The sequence below is a fragment of the Etheostoma spectabile genome, unplaced genomic scaffold (assembly GCF_008692095.1).
Source record: "Etheostoma spectabile isolate EspeVRDwgs_2016 unplaced genomic scaffold, UIUC_Espe_1.0 scaffold00001563, whole genome shotgun sequence".
Taxonomy (NCBI): domain Eukaryota; kingdom Metazoa; phylum Chordata; class Actinopteri; order Perciformes; family Percidae; genus Etheostoma; species Etheostoma spectabile.
In genome coordinates this window covers 30,920-48,169 of record NW_022602774.1, presented here as the reverse complement: position 1 = coordinate 48,169, position 17,250 = coordinate 30,920, and the positions used below count along the sequence as shown (strand labels likewise).

At 41.6% G+C, this 17,250-nt stretch overlaps 1 protein-coding gene across 1 annotated transcript in view; it reads left to right on the top strand.

Annotated features, from left to right (window-relative positions):
* Nucleotides 1-10,142: 10,142 nt before the first annotated feature.
* Nucleotides 10,143-17,250, top strand: part of LOC116675155 (zinc finger protein 626-like) — a gene marked incomplete at its 3' end in the record, with an annotated part of 29,235 nt that continues 22,127 nt past the window's right edge. Inside the window, exons 1-2 of the mRNA XM_032507189.1 lie at nt 10,143-10,174; nt 13,776-13,905. Coding sequence (XP_032363080.1) covers nt 13,834-13,905 — 72 coding nt within the window. The remainder of the gene's footprint in view (nt 10,175-13,775; nt 13,906-17,250) is intronic.

Sequence of the window (17,250 nt, the reverse complement as noted above, 5' to 3'; positions counted from 1 at the left end):
AAATTGTTTAACTTCTACATCTAAAATTAGGTTAAATCAATTACTTTATGTATTAATTATCTTAACTTTCATTAATATTCAGACAAATAAAGCAAACCAAATATTGTCACTCTTACTTTATTCGATTTTTTTCTCTCCCAAACAAGAGTGCCAGCAATGTAACTCAATGATAACAATTTTTTACATTGCTGTCTTATGACAAAATATACAACAACAATTATAATAAAAAACAATGTACCAATTCATAACAGAAGAATACAACAACAAATGTACCACAACAGCTAGAAGACCGCAAACACTGAGGACCCAATGTGAGATTACAATAACCGCCAACATTTACATCGGTCAATATTCCCTCTATTCCAGAAACACAATAACAAATACACCAGTACTATACTAACAAAAAATACTACAGTACCAGAACCACCACAGATGGAACACATCACACATTGGGAACTGATGCTGAGGTTACAAAAAAACTGCAAACACTTAGATTCAAAGAATACCTTAATAGAAGAAAAGACCGTAATATCTCAAAATAGATTTAAGCTTAGCTGAGGTGGAAAATACTGACAAATGAAAACAAGGAGGCTGTAACCTCACATTACTACATGAAACTAAAATAATGTCACAATTCCATCCTGTTTTGTACCTTCTGGGCTTCATTTCACATCATGCTTAATGTTTTCTATCACAGCTCCAAATCAGAAAAAAAACAATGCAGCTTGGAGGGTTCACAAGAGTGCTGAAAAAAATCCTACAGTCCAGAAATAATTTTGATTTTTAGTCCAAGGACTTTGGGGAAAGCCTTTCACCATCCATCTGCAAGAGCACTTTCTGATAATTCAAAGGTTATTTCAGCTCTTTGGGGTAAGCCATGTTCAGTACATAGATGATTCCCAGCATCATTGCACATGCTTGGGCTACAGATCCAATGTTGTCTAGAATGATTACTCCTTCAACGTAAATGCCAATGTCATCATGAGGTCCAATTTCTCCACCCTCCTTGTTGATGACAATATGCCCATGGTGGATTTCTGAAGGTCTGTCTGGATGTCATCTCCTTCAATGTCCTGTATATTTGAAGAAAAAGGGGAAAAAGAAAACATATTTATGTAATAATTTAATAACATAAAAAAAAACTCTTTATATTTACAAAATACTTAAACATTATCTTAATACAAGAAGTACGTGACTAACAAATCTGTTTACAATAACTTGCCTTGTACTCCCGAATGAGATGTCCAAAATCCTCGCCAAGGTAGCTGCAAAGTGCCTTTAGGACTGTTGCCCTTTTAAGATTGACATCACTCTGTGCCTGTTTAAAAGGATAACAATTATTAGAATATTAATACATAATTTTTTAATTCTAAATTTTTTAATTCTTGAAATTGTAGAATAAATCCAACATGTGGTAACCTCAAAAATATATTCACAATGACTTTATATACAAATATAAATAGACTGCCCCATTTGCTAATGAATGTTAATGAATTGTGACTTTTGTAAAATGTCAGGTCTGATTGTGTAGGGCGATAGCACTATTGTAACTTCTACAGTGGTGTGAAAAAGTGTTTGCCCCCTTCCTCATTTCCTGTTCCTTTGCATGTTTGTCACACTTAAGTGTTTCGGAACATCAAACCAATTTAAACAATAGTCAAGGACAACACAAGTAAACACAAAATGCAATTTGTAAATGAAGGTGTTTATTATTAAAGGTGGAAAAAAATCCAAACCATTATGGCCCTGTGTGAAAAAGTGATTGCCCCCTAAACCTAATAACTGGTTGGGCCACCCTTGGCAGCAACAACTGCAACCAAGCGTTTGCGATAACGTGCAATGAGGCTTTTACAGCGTCTTGGACGAATTTTTGGCCCACTCATCTTTGCAGAATTGTCCTAATTCAGTTACATTAGAAGGTTTTCGAGCATGAACAGCCTTTTTAAGGTCATACCACAACATCTCAATAGGATTCAGGTCAGGACTTTGGCTAGGCCACTCCAAAGTCTTCATTTTGTTTTTCTTCAGCTATTCGGTGGGACTTGCTGGTGTGTTTAGGATCATTGTCCTGCTGCAGAACCCAAGTTCGTTTCAGCTTGAGTACACGAACAGATGGTCGGACATTCTCCTTCAGCATCTCTTGGTAGACAGCAGAATTCATAGTTCCTTTTATCACGGCAAGTCTTCCAGTCTTGAAACAGCAAAACAGCCCAAGACCATCACACTACCACCACCATATTTTACTGTTGGTATAATGTTCTTTTTATGAAATGCAGTGTTCCTTCTACGCCAGATATACTTGGACACACACCTTCCAAAGAGTTCCACTTTTGTCTCATCGGTCACAGAATGTTGTCCCAAAAGTCTTGGGGATCATCAAGATGTGTTGTGGAGAATTGAAACGAGCTTTGATGTTCTTTTTGCTCAACATTGCTTTGAGGAACAGAAGACTTAGATTCAAAAGTTGATAGAGAGGGGAAACATATAAAGAAGTACAGAAGATTATAAGCTGCTCTGCCAAAATGATTTCAAATGCCTTGAAATGACATCCAAAGCCTGACCGACGTGGGAAACAACCAAAGGACACATTGACTGGCCAAAGGAGAAATGGAGCAACATTCTGGGGACTGATGAGAGGGAAACTGTTCTTTTTGGGTCTAGGAGCCGCAGACAGTTTGTCCTCCGACCCCCCTGCACTGAAATCAAGCCCCAGTCCACTGTGAAGACAGTAAAGCGTGCTGGTTATGGGATGTTTCTCATACTGTGGTGTTGGGCCTGTTTATCACTACCAGGGATCATGGATCAGTTCCAATACATCAGAATACTTGAAGAGGTCACGTTGCCTTATGCTGAAGAGGAAATGCCTTTGAAACGGGTCTTTCAACAATACAAGGACCCAAACACACCAGGAAGGAGCAAAGTCTGGTTCCAGATGAACCAGATTGATGTTATAGAGCGCCAGCCCAACCCCTGGACCTCAATCCCAGAGAACACTTGTGGGGTGACATCATAAATGCTGTTTCTGAGTCCAGACCCAGTAATGCAGAGGAATTATGGGATGTAGTTCAATGGTCCTGGGCTGGGATAGAAGTTTTGCATACAAAGATGTAATAATTGGTCGAAATGAGGGTGGCCTCCTACACCTTCCCCCAAAAAATACATGCATGTCCATTGATCTGCGTTTGTATATCACCAGACAGAGTGAGTGAGTTAGTAAGGCGCCATGGTGGAGCGAGCTAAGTAAAACCAGAAGCATCGTTCACAGCATGTCTGGTGTCTAAGTTCCACTGCTGCAGAACCATGGTAACCATGGTAATGCAGCACTATCATATTTTTCTTTTCTTGAGGAATTACGGTATAATATATAAATCCTAAAAGACATTTGTGAAGCCCTCTGTGTGCATTCATTAATATTGAGATTAGATTTCTGGGACTCTTCAGTCTGGAGTACCCTCTTTCCTTCACTCACCTCCTCCCTGACACCTTTCCTCTTGCCCTCCTTCTTCTTCTTCTCCTCCGTCTCCTTGTGTTTCTGCATGTACTCGGCGATAAGTCCAGGTCCAGGTTGTCTTGTGGCTCCCATGTGTTCTCCTCACTGGAAAGGTGAGTGCAGACAGAACATCTCCTCACACTTTGATTTCAGACAATCCATTCTCACTCTAATTATCATTCCTTTTATTCCTTTTTTCTATTGCCATCTTGTAAGGTTAGTTAAGGTTAGTTGTGGGTCTGCAACGTAGTGTCAAAATACCAAACCTTCAACTTTGAGGCATAATACCATGCTGACACTTATTTGCAATATGTGAATATATTATATATCTCAGGACCAAGAACACCAACATTATATTATAGACCATACTTACTCTGAGAACCCCTTCCATTTCAGCAGAAACTCTACTCTTCCCTTCACCACTCTGCGGTCCAAAACCTTCTCCACCACATACTCCTCTTCTTCCTCTTCCACCTCCTTCTCCTTCTTCTTGCCCTTCTTGCCCATCTTTCCTGCTCTGGTCGCCAGCTTGCCGTCTGCTGAAGGTGCCTTTAGTAGACCCAAAGGAGGGGGGGGGGGACATGCAGAGATAATGATACAAGAGTTAGAAGAACTAATGGGAGGTGTGAGTGAATTCTAGTTGACCATGTTTTACTAGATTTAAACCTTCTGTTTGAATGGAGAAAATGCAAGGGCTGATGAGGGACCAACCCATAGGACTCCAGAGTACGGCTGCACAATTAATCTAATTTTAATCACGATCACGATTTTGACTTCCCACGATCAAATTTGATCAAGCAATTTTTTTAAATGCGTCATTTCATAGAACGCACCAGTTTTTTTTGCATAGCGCATCTACCGCTCCGTAACAACTGTCTGATCATGAGCCAGTCAGAGTTGTTCCCTGCAAGGCGTAGCTTAGTTTCTAGATGGAGACAGTCACACAGGACAGAGTAACGGGAGGAAAACTCCACAGATAGCAGTCGGTCTCAAGGTTTACCAGTTTACCAGTAAACGCAACATTTTGTCACTCAGAGAACAGCAGTGACCAGTGCTAGTGTGCTAGGGTGCTAGTGTCTGTTAGCTAACAAATCTCTAGGGCCCGAGCAATATTTTTCCTCTAGGTTGCTGCCTCTCCACAAACGAAGCAATGTTGTTTATATCGACATGGTTTCTTCTATAAAGCCGTGCCTGTGTTTGGATCTCTCCTCTTACTCTCCGTGCATCCCCGCCTCCATGGCTCCCAGCAAAAGGGACAGAGCAGCGACAGCGCCAGTGTCACGCTTCTGACATTTGTCCACAGTTTTAATTGTTATTAATACAGCTGTTTATTGTTAAGCATGAGAGGCAAACCTGTATTTGTACCAGTGTTTCCACGGTAACTCTGCTATCGCCAGTCGCCTATCATTCATAATGAGTCAGCCGTCTCTATGTGAGCACGTCTACCCCCCCCCCCCCCCCCTCCCTAGCTCTTTTAATCAGTTAGTTTAAAAACAAGTGAAGGAGCTTTCACAGAGATACTTTTTTTTTTTTTTTATATATCCTAGACTATTATTTCAGATAATTTCCTTTCCATGTGTTGCAGCTGTATGTCTACATAAGAGGAATGTAGCACATTATTATGATGATTCGGATGTGAAAGCAGTTATAAATAGTGACACAAAATATAAATTTGACAATAAAAGTTGTTTGGTTAACAACAACAAATAATTGTGATAATAATCGTGATCACAATATTGATCAAATTGATCGTGATTAGCATTTTGGCCATAATCGTGCAGCCCTAACTCAGAGTTCTGCATTCATAACGGACTGGAGGAAACGTAGTATTGGTTGAATGTACTTGTAGATAGATAGATAGACAGATAGATACTATAGATAGATAGATAATTTAGATATAGATAGATACTATGGATAGATACAATAGATGACATGATAGATAGATAGATAGATACTATATAGATAGATAGACTTTATTCATCCCAAATGAAAATTTAATGGCAAGACAATAACAAAACATATACACACATATAAACATAGTGCACTCTTGAAATATTACAACTTCTTTAGACAATTGTAAAATTTTGACTACTTCAGGATTTTCTTTCTTGAAAAATGGACTGCTAATTAGCCTGTTACCTTCTGCCGAGGCTGCTAGCATATAAAACTCCTCTCAAACTGACTAATAACACGGAAAAATAACGTTAAATCAGACAACAAAACACATTAGAAAAGAGCTGAGACTTTAACGCTAGCAGTTAGCCACGAAGCTACAGCGGAGCTAGACGTTAGCTTCGTGGCTAACAGCGGAGCTAGACGTTAGCTTCGTGGCTAACAGCGGAGCTAGAAGCTAGCCACGAAGGTAACAACGGAGCTAGCAGGTAGCCACAGGTAAGTGCGGAGCTAGCGGAGGAGCTAGCAGTTAGCCATGAAGCTAATAGCGGGCTAGCAGTTAGCCACGAAACTAATTGTGGAGCTAACAAAGGAGCTAGCCGGTGTGTTAACGCATGCGCCGCTCGGGCTTCTATTCGCTTATTGTTCGCACGCACTCTGGCTGCCGTGTAACAGAGCAGTTATTAAGATATTTACCTGAACGCGTGCGGGTTCACCTGCAGCTCTGTCTCCGAAAAAACTCACCTAGAAGCTCGACAGCAAATAAAACACAGCTATCCCGCCGCCAGCCCCAAACTTCCGGTTTACCTTAAATCAGGGCTTTTCAGATTAAAAGTCTAAAAGACAGAAGGCCGCCGCCTTCAGGTCATGTAAATAATCACTACTTTTAGCGTGTATAGAGCAGCATATCTCCACCAGACTCCATGTAAATAATCCCTACTTTTAGCGTGGGATCCTTGCTGAAAGTGTACTACACCCAAAAGCCAAAAATAAATCAGATTTATAAAACCGTGCGCATGCACATCTGTATGTAATATTCCGTTTATAAATCACATATTACCTACAAGTGTGCATATGTGAATCAGCTTATTATCCCTCCCTGTACACGCCCGTTTTTTATTTTAATAATATGTTGATATTTAAAGCTTGTGTATATTTCAACCTGGACTCTATCACCCCGTGGTTCTGTGTATGCAGTAGCATTTTGAAATAAAAAGAAAAGTTCAGTTATTGTTATTACTACACACGTCAGGTTGATTTAATTATGTATACTCTATATTACATATTATTTTGTAGTTTTTTCCGTTGTTGTTTTTTGAATCTGTTCAGGGTACAGTAAAAATACAGTTTTTTAAAATCTGTTGACCTACTTTAATTCTATTGGTTGCTGTTAACTTCTCGTCCAATGAGCTGTCGATGTGAGGGCAGAGGGCGGGCCTTCGGCGGGGACGAGGAGAACGACCGTTATCCGTGATGATGAAGAGAATCAGTTATCTCTACCAGACGCTGACCAGATACTCACTGAAACGGACAGAAGGTAAACATTCATTCATTCATTCATTTCCATATGTAAACATATGGAAAACATATGTGTGTGTGTTAATATTGTTTTACATCCATACAGTTTGTAAAAGTTATGATAACAACGGCTGTTAGCATCGTTAGCCCGCTAGCATCGTTAGCCCGCTAGCATCGTTAGCATCGTTAGCAGTTAGTGTAGCACAAGCTAAAGTCCTTGTGGAGGGACCAGATGTCCCGGTTTCCAGGAACAGTCCCCGGTTTTGGTGACCTGTCCCCGGAAATGTCCCCGGTGTTCACTGTGACTGACAGACCAAAATTGGAATGAAAGAAAGAAACAGTGACCCAACTGACCTAACTGGCTCTATTAGCCTACAACAGGGGTCTCAAACTCAACTTACTTGGGGCCCGCTGGAAGTGGAGTCTGAGTTTTGGCTGGGCCGCATCAATTCCAAAAAAACTCTATTTCCTCCAAAAAGGGCGCAGAACTGCCGGTGCTTTAAAGGCCATTATGCAGGTTTAATTTTCCAACGAATTTGCACTTATTGATTGTTGGTAATAAACATTTAAACTGTTATCCACTGTATATGATAGGTATCACAAAACATAAAATAAAACGAAAAAGTAGGTCATATTTACAGTGGTTTGCTTTTCTCCCACAATGCATTGCATGTCGTCACAATAGGAGACGATAGGCCAGCCAGCTTAGAGAGACCATTGAGAGTTACGAGAGAGATAGAAGACAACAGTGTAAGAAAGAGAGTTCAGCAGCAGATTATAGATATGTATATACATATATATATATATATATATATATATATATATATAGGGTACTTAGCTAGCTTGACAACCGTTACGCCGCTGTCAGGAGACTACTACGGTAACCCATAAGTGACAAGCGCAATGACAAAGATTTTCGGAACGCGCGGGCCGCACTAACGCTTAACTTTGATGTCAAGTAGGGGCCGCAAAATATCATCCCGCGGGCCGCAATTGGCCCCCGGCCGCGAGTTTGAGACCATGGCCTACAAGCTAGCACTAGCTTGTAGGCTAATAGAGCCAGTTAGTTGTTTTTAAGTGAGTGAGTGAAACCATAGACAGTTAAAGAAGTGGACCAACAGGTCCCGTTGCTCTGGACGGAGACCAGTGAAGTCTATTAGAAGCTCTTTCCCCCGTGATGCTGAGCGTTACTGCGCAGTCTCCAACTGAGCTTGACGACGTAAATGTGACGTGAGCAACCTGTCTGAAAGTTGTAGCGGTACGTACGTAATTACTGCTAACTAACATGCTAGTTAACATTAACATAGGCACAGGCTAATTACTGCTAACTAACATGCTAGTTAAAATTAACATAGACACAGGCTAACTGCTAATTAACATGCTAGTTAACATTAACATAGGCACAGGCTAATTACTGCTAATTAACATGCTAGTTAAAATTAACTGACACCGGCTAATTACTGCTAACATGTTAGTTAACATTGAAATAGGCACAGGCTAATACTGCTAACTAACATGCTAGTTAAAATTAACAGACACCGGCTAATTACTGCTAACTAACATGCTAGTTAAAACTAACATAGACACAGGCTATTACTGCTAATTAACATGCTAGTTAACATTAACATAGGCACAGGCTAATTATTGCTAACTAACATGCTAGTTAACATTAACATAAAAGAGACACAAAAAACAGTCCATTAATCAATTATCATCTTATAGTCTAAGACAGCCGGGGGGGCAGAAGGTTACTTCCTGTGTGAAGCAAAAGGTTTCTTTCTATATGTGAGATGCCAGACTTGACCTAATCATTTCTTTAGAGTGGGGGGGGGGGGACAATAGGGCCGTCCTGATCTACTCTTCACTGAGACAACAGATGATAATTAAACAGCTTGATATGGAGCATTCACCACTGAATTAAATAAAATCTTCTCAACCCGACTGCAGCATACTTTAGCATAATACATTGTTTTTAACTTTTCATATCTCAACACTGTCAACGGGCTTATCTGCTAACGTTAGCTACCGACAGTTACCTTGGAACAATCCAGCAAATAGACCAAGCTTTAATGCGTTGCCTGAAATATATCTTCAAACAACAACAATTGCTGATTTTTATGTTTCTGAATGTGATCATTTGAAGCTTTTCCGTGTCGTACGTTAGGGAAAGAGAGATTAATCCCAATTACTTTGGTTTCTATTGAAATCAGGATTATTTAACAGGATTCCTCGTTGTCTCTTTGAAGATGTTTTCATTTATTAAAGTTAAAAACAGCTTTAACTGGGATTTTTTGCTTTGTTCTTTTACTGTAGAAGAAACGCTCTGGCTTGTTTGTTTTCTTTAAACCAATCAGAATAGTCGTGGGCGGGGCTAAGCTCTGGATGCAACGGCTCTGGCTCTGCTACATAGTCTCAGGAAGGAACTGTTCACCCTGATAGAAGAAACACATGTGCATGTTGACAGAGAGCAGACACACAAACACACACAAACACACACACACACACACACACACACACACACACACACACACACACTATTTCAATGTGCTGCATCCATGGCTTATCAGTCTGTGTACATTACTTCTTCGTCCTCAGCAATCCTGCTCCAATCACTCTCAAACATCCCAGTTAGATATTAGATGGCTAACGTTAACATATCCTTTGGGAATCTTTACAGTGATTCCCTTAAAGAAGCAACCAGGCCGGCCTTGTTGCACCATCAAAACATCTTTCTGAACTTTCCATTTTTACACAGTAACATCTGGAGATGTTCTGCTAAATGAAGTGTGGTTGGTCCAGGCTACTGTGCTTGTAGCTTGTAGCTCCAGTTAATGACTTTTGGGCCTTACATTTTAGTAGTTCTTTCAGTTTGAATGCAGGAGATACTTGACACTCTGGAGTCCTATGGATTGGTCCCTCATCAGCCCTTGCATTTTCTCCATTCACAGAAGATTTTAATCTAGTAAAACCGGTCAACTAGTATCTCACACTTCCCATTAGTTCTTCTGACCCTTGTAATAATATCTGCATGTCCCCCCCCCCCTGGGTCTACAAAAGCACCTTCAGAAGACGGCAAGCTGGCGACCGGAGCAGGAAAGAAGGGCAAGAGAGAGGAGGAGGAGCCTGCAGCAGTGAAAGAGGAAGAGGAGGAGGAGCCTGCAGCAGTGAAGGAGGAAAAGCAGGAGGAAGAGGAGTATGTGGTGGAGAAGGTTTTGGAGCGCAGAGTGGTGGAGGGAGAGTAGAGTTTCTGCTGAAATGGAAGGGGTTCTCAGAGTAAGTATGAGTCTATAATATTAATACTTGGTGTTCTTGGTCCTGATACACTGTGTGTATATATATCATTATCATATAACTCAATGCATTTCCTTTATTTTCAAGACTATTTACATTGTAGATTATCACTGAAGGCATCAAAACTATGAATGAACACATGTGGAATTATGAATTTAACAACAGGGTGTCCGCGGGGTTTTAAAAAGTATTAAAAAGTGATAAATCAAAATTGTCAAATTTAAGGCCATTAAAAGTGTTAAATGTAGTCTCAAAGGTATTTTTTTTTTTTAATTAGGTGTTATTTTTTTCAGACTATCAGGTGTCCTATCTGATTGAAATTCTATCCTGCGTTCGCGTTAGTCCGTTTAAATATGGGCTTTGGCATGTCTGGGACATAATCAAAGATCTTTCGTCTCCGTCTATGTTTGATGCTGACGTCATATTCAGTGGTCGTTCGACATCTCAGAACACTGCGCTCAACAGAAGTGGCTGGCTTACGTTTATTTTAGACTCGCTTCCGAGCCACATCTTCAACGACTGGACAACCATCGTCGTCTTTTAATGGGCAAATGCAAGTTTTCTGATAGCTGGGTGAACAACCCAGATTAACCCGTTTGCGCCGGATGCTTCGCAACGACACATCTAACGCCGGTTACTGCGTTGCGCAACTCTGAACCTCCTGCCGGCTGCTGCGTGGCGCAGCATTTTGTATTGGTCGGTCTTTTCATGACGTGTGCAGCAGAGAACGTCATTGGTTCAAATACACATGAGGTGGGTCTTGTTGGCCATGTGACCACCAAAATGTACCGTAGTTTGCTGAGAATCACGTCAATCAACCAGACGTACATGTGCGTTTGTTTATGAATGTTTGAGAGACGAGCGAGAAAACGGCTACGAGGCAATCAGAGGAGGATTTAGACAGCGAGGGCGGGGACGTTGAGGTGGAAGATAGTGAGGAGTTTGGGAGGGAGGATGTCTTCATCATAATCTACCACTTCCTCTGTCGGAGCCGTTTTCTCACTCGTCTCTCAAAACTTCATAAACAAATGCACATGTTTGTCTGGTTGATTGACGTGATTTTCAGCAAACTACGGTACATTTGGTGGTCACATGGCTTGAAATAGCCAAAAAGACCCGCCTCATGTGTATTTGAACCAAAGACCGACCAATACAAAATGCTGCGCCACGCAGCAGCCGGCAGGAGGGTCAGAGTTGCGCAACGCAGTAACCGGCGGTAGATGTGTCGTCGCGAAGCATCCGGCGCAAACGGGTTAAGGACTGGCTCAGGCCTGTAGTAGGGAATAACAGGCAGGCTTATTGTTCGGTGTGTAAAAAAAACATCAATGTCAACTGGATGGGAGCTAACGCACTTCGGTCGCATGTGCAATCCACTAAACATAAAAATGGAATGCATGCTCGGAGAGAGCAGTTAATTATTCAACCAATCTCAGCTGTCTGTGCGGCTGCACCTCCACCACCACCGCCGCCAATTAGTGCCACTTTAGGCCTCTGGCCAACGCTACGGCTCCAGCAACGTCTGACCTCCGGACGGCCATGGGCGCCACACCTACACTGCTCGCGGAAGCGCTGTGGTGTCTGAACACTGAGGTTAAACACCACTCATTTAACTCAAATGAAGGAATTTCAGAGTTGTTTAAAGAAATGTTTCCCAACTCTGACATCGCAAAGGCATTCACTTGTGGTAAGAAGATGCCATTTTGTAATGCATCAAATTGCAGTGAATGCCAGCAATTCTGCTGGAACTATCCATTCTCTCCATAGCACATTTATGTAGTTTGTTTTACTTTTATTTACTAAGTGAAATAAATATGTGCAATATGTTGTTAATGATATGTTGTCTCTAAATCTATTCATTTATGTATGTTGTAAATATCAAAATCTGTGTAAATAATAGAAAGGTTGCTGATTAACACTTGCAATTCAGTGTCGTGATGGTTTAAAAAAAAATTCTGAAGGTAGTAAAAAAGGTATTAAAAAGTAGTAAATTTAACTAAAGGATTGCTGTACATACCCTGAACAAAAAAGTGTGAAATAACTGAAAACATGTCTTATATTCTAGTTTCTTCATAGTACCCCCCCTCTACTGTGATTACTGCTTTGCACACTCTTCGCATTCTCTTAAATGGTAGTCACCTGAAATGGTTTCCCAACAGTCTTGAAGGAGTTCCCATGATGCTCAGCACTTGTTGGCCCTTTTGCCTTCACTCTGCAGTCCAGCTCTCCCCAAACAATCTGGATTGGGTTCAGGTCCGGTGACTGTGGAGGCACAGCACTCCATCACTCTCCTTCTTGGTCAAATAGCCCTTACACAGCCTGGAGGTGTGTTTGGAGTCATTGTCCTGTTGAAAAATAACAACTAAACTAAACGCAAAGCGGATGGAGTGGAATGTTTTGCAGGATGCTGTGGTAGCCATACTGGTTCAGTATGCCTTCAATTTTGAATAAATCCCCAACAGTCTCACAAGCAAAGCACCCCCACACCATCACACCTCCTCCTCCATGCTTCACGGTGGGAACCAGGCATGTAGAACCCATCCGGTCACCTTTTCTCCGTCGCACAAAGACACAGCGGTTGGAACCAAAGATCTCAAACTTGGACTCATCAGACCAAAGCCCAGATTTCCACTGGTCTAATGTCCATTCCTTGTGTTTCTTGGCCCAAACAAATCTATTCTGCTTGTTGCGTCTCCTTAGCTGTGGTTTCCTAGCTGCTATTTGACCATGAAGGCCTGATTCAGTCTCCTCTTAACAGTTGTTCTAGAGATATGCCTGCTGCTAGAACTGTGTGGTATTCATCTGGTCTCTAATCTCAGCTGCTGTTAACTTGTGATTTCTGAGGCTGGTGACTCAGATGAACTTATCCTCAGCAGCAGAGGTGACCCTTGGTCTTCCTTTCCTGGGGCGGTCCTCATGTGGGCCAGTTTCGTTGTGGCGCTTAATGGTTTTAGCCGCTGCACTTGGGGACACATTCAAATTTTCCGGACCAACTGACCTTCATTTCTTAAAGTAATGATGGCCACTCGTTTCTCTTCACTTAGCTGATTGGCTCTTGCCATAATATGAATTGTAACAGTTGTCCAATAGGGCTGTCGGCTGTGTATCAACCTGACTTCTGCACAACTCAACTGATGGTCCCAACTCCATTAATAAGGCAAGAAAGTCCACTAATTAACCCTAAAAATGCCCACCTATGAAGTGGAAACCATTTCAGGTGACTACCTCATGAAGGTGTTCTCATTGAGAGAACACCAAGGGTTTGCAGCACTATCAAAAAAGCAAAGGGGGGCTACTTTGAAGAACTAGAATAAAAGACATGTTTTCAGTTATTTCACAGTTTTTTGTTAAGTACATAATGCCACATGTGTTCATTCATAGTTGTGATGCCTTCAGTGATAATCTACAATGTAAATAGTCATGAAAATAAATAAAACGCATTGAATGAGGTGTGTTCAAACTTTTAATAATAATAATAATAATCTACAGCCTAGATTGCAGCATTGTATCATGCCTCAAAGGATCAATGGATTGTCTAAAAACAAAGTGTGAGGAGATGTTCTTCTGTCTGCACTCATCTTTCCAGTGAGGATAACACATGGGAGCCACAAGACAACCTGGACCTCGACCTTATCGCCGAGTACATGCCGAAACACAAGGAGACGGAGGAGAAGAAGAAGAAGGAGGGCAAGAGGAAAGATGTCAGGGAGGAGGAGGTGAGTGAAGGAAGAGTCCCAGAAATCTAATCTCAATATTAATGAATGCACACAGAGGGTTTCACAAATGTCTTTTAGGATTTATATATAAATTACCCTCGTAATTACAATATGCACGTGCATATTACATACATACATACATACATACATACATACATACGTGCGTGCAAAATAGTAAGACTAGGCAATTCCAGTTGCTTCGGCGAAAGAGAGCGGATGACAGTTGGCTTGAGTCCAGTAGAGCAGACGGCTCTGCAGAGTCGCGTATTTACGACTTCATGACTTTTCATGAACAGTTGCATGAGCGGCGGTGTACATAGCAGAAACCCTGTTGTGCGTCTGCCATATACCGTGGTGGGCCGCCATCAACATATCAACACTGAACGAGGGTGGCTGTGGCTCAGTGGTAGCGCGCTTGCCTGCCAATTGGAAGGTTGGTGGTTCAATCCCTGCAGATCTATGTCAAAGTCAAAAACACTTAACCCTGAGTACGGGGTGTACTTGTACAGCAGCCTCAGCCACAGTGTACTTATGTGTGTGAATGGTTCCTGTATTATGTAGAAGAACTTTGAGTTGTGGTAGACACTAGAAAAGTGCTATAGAGAACAGTCCATTTGTCATTTTAGTCCAAAGAGAACTCGGGTATCATGGCCAAGTTTTAGTCAAACCATTGTTGTCTTTTTTAAAATATTATTTACACAGACACATGTTAGATAAGAGCCAGGGCTCCTGGGCTCTACAGCACCTTGTTAAACAGACACATGTTAGATAAGAGCCAGGGCTCCTGGGCTCTACAGCACCTTGTTGTGCGGCTCAGGCAGAGGGACTGCAGAGTTAGCTAACGTTAACTTTTCCCATACACGTAGTTGGATTTGCCTTTTTTGCAGACGAAACGCCGCTGTGGCTGCCCTCCTTCTAACATCTTTACTCGTGCTGAGTTTTTAAATTCCACTGGAGGCACACACCTCGCGCCCCTGACTGCTGGGAGGTTTTATGGCTTCGGGAAGGGCAGATGTGCGCATGCGTGTGTCATTCAGAATACAAGACAAAAAATTAAGAGTGTTCTTCAATACAGACTTTTTTTTTTCTCGATTATACTATTTTTGTGATCGTTTGAGTCAAAATCTAAATTAAAATCAAAATTCAATTAATTGCACAGCCCTCGCCAACGGTAAACATATTCTTTGGGACTCTTTACAGTGATACCCTTAAAGAAGCGACCCGGTCTGCCTTGTTGCCCCATCAAAACGTCTTTCTGAACTTTCCATTTTCACACAGGAACATCTGGAGATGTTCTGCTAAATGAAGTGTGGTTGATCCAGACTACTGTGCATGTAGCTTGTAGCTCCAGTTAATGACTTTTGGGCCTTACATTTTAGTAGTTCTTCCAGTCTGAATGCAGGAGATACTTGACACTCTGGAGTCCTATGGATTGGTCCCCTCATCAGCCCTTGCATTTTCTCCATTCAAACAGAATATTTTAATCTAGTAAAATATGGTCAACTAGAATTCACTCACACCTCCCATTAGTTCTTTGAACCCTTGTATTATTATCTCTGCATGTCCCCCCCCCCCTCCTTGGGTCTACTAAAGGCACCTTCAGAAGACGGCAAGCTGGCGACTGGATCAGGAATAAAGGGTAAGAAAGAGGAGGAGGAGCCTGCAGCAGTAAAAGAGGAAGAGGAGGAGCAGCCTGCAGCAGTGAAGGAGGAAGAGGAGGAGGAGCTTGCAGCAGTGAAGGAGGAAGAGGAGGAGGAAGAGGAGTATGTGGTGGAGAAGGTTTTGGACCGCAGAGTGGTGGAGGGAAGAGTAGAGTTTCTGCTGAAATGGAAGGGGTTCTCAGAGTAAGTATGAGTCTAGAATATTAATGCTTGGTGTTCTTGGTCCTGAGATATATTATATATTTACATATTGTAAATAGGTGTCAGCATGTTATCATGCCCTCAAAGTTGAAGGTTTGGTATTTAGACACTATGTTGCAGACCCACAAATAACCTTAAATAACCTTACAAGATGGCAATAGAAAAAGGACTAATAGGAATGATAATTAGAGTGAGAATGGATTGTCTAAAAACAAAGTGTGAGGAGATGTTCTTCTGTCTGCACTCACCTTTCCAGTGAGGAGAACACATGGGAGCCACAAGACAACCTGGACCTGGACCTTATCACCGAGTACATGCAGAAACACAAGGAGACGGAGGAGAAGAAGAAGAAGAAGAAGAAGGAGGGCAAGAGGAAAGGTGTCAGGGAGGAGGAGGTGAGTGAAGGAAAGAGGGTACTCCAGACTGAAGAGTCCCAGAAATCTAATCTCAATATAAATGAATGCACACAGAGGGTTTCACAAATGTCTTTCAGGATTTATATATTATACCGTAATTCCTCAAAGAAAAAACGGTAGTCAATTAAACTGCGGCCCTCGCGAATAAATAAAGGCCGGGAAAAATCAGTTTGGATAATCTCCTCTGTGTCTTCCATATAATGTGCAGTCAGGTTTATCGTAATATACATTTCTACCAATTTAACTTAACAGATCCAACAATATATTCACACTTTGATTTTCTGGATTATGGTTCTCATGTAAAGTGTTTTTTGTGATCAAATTTTTATTTTTGATCTAATTAAGAAACAAAGAGTGCCAACCAATCCCCTGAGTCTGAGAGGTTGATAACCCTACAGATACTAGATCAAGTTCAACTGGGAGTCAAACACTCAGACAAAGAAAGGTTTCCAGCACTACCAATCCCAGACCATCCCCCGGTTGTTACCGCCTGGCTCAAGGCCCGCAACAAAAAGGCCACGCAGATATTCAATTCAATTTTATTTATATAGCGCTAAATCACAACAACAGTTATCTCTTTGTGCTTTCCATAAAGATGAAGAGCAGGTTTAGACCGGACTCTGGGATGTTATTTATCTCCCAGGTCTTTCCACTTAGAGCAGGTCAAGGCCGGCAACAAAAAGGCCACGCAGATATTCAATCCAAACTTTATTAACACACACACACACACAGCGTAACCATGGTAATGCAGCAGTGGAACTTAGACACAGACATCCAGTGAACGATGCTTCTGGTTTAACTTAGCTCTCTCCACCATGGCGCCTTACTAACTCACTCACTCTGTCTGTTAATATACAAACGCAGACCAATGGACATGCATGTATTGTTGGGGGGGTGTATGAAGCCGCCCCCATTTCGACCAATCATTACACCTTTGTATGCAAAACCTTTACATACAGTTGTGTTCAGAATAACAGCTGTGTTTTTAAAGAAGTGAATAATGCTCAAACTCCTTAGAATAGCTTTTAATTCCATAATACCAATGCATTGGGAACTCTGCCCATTCA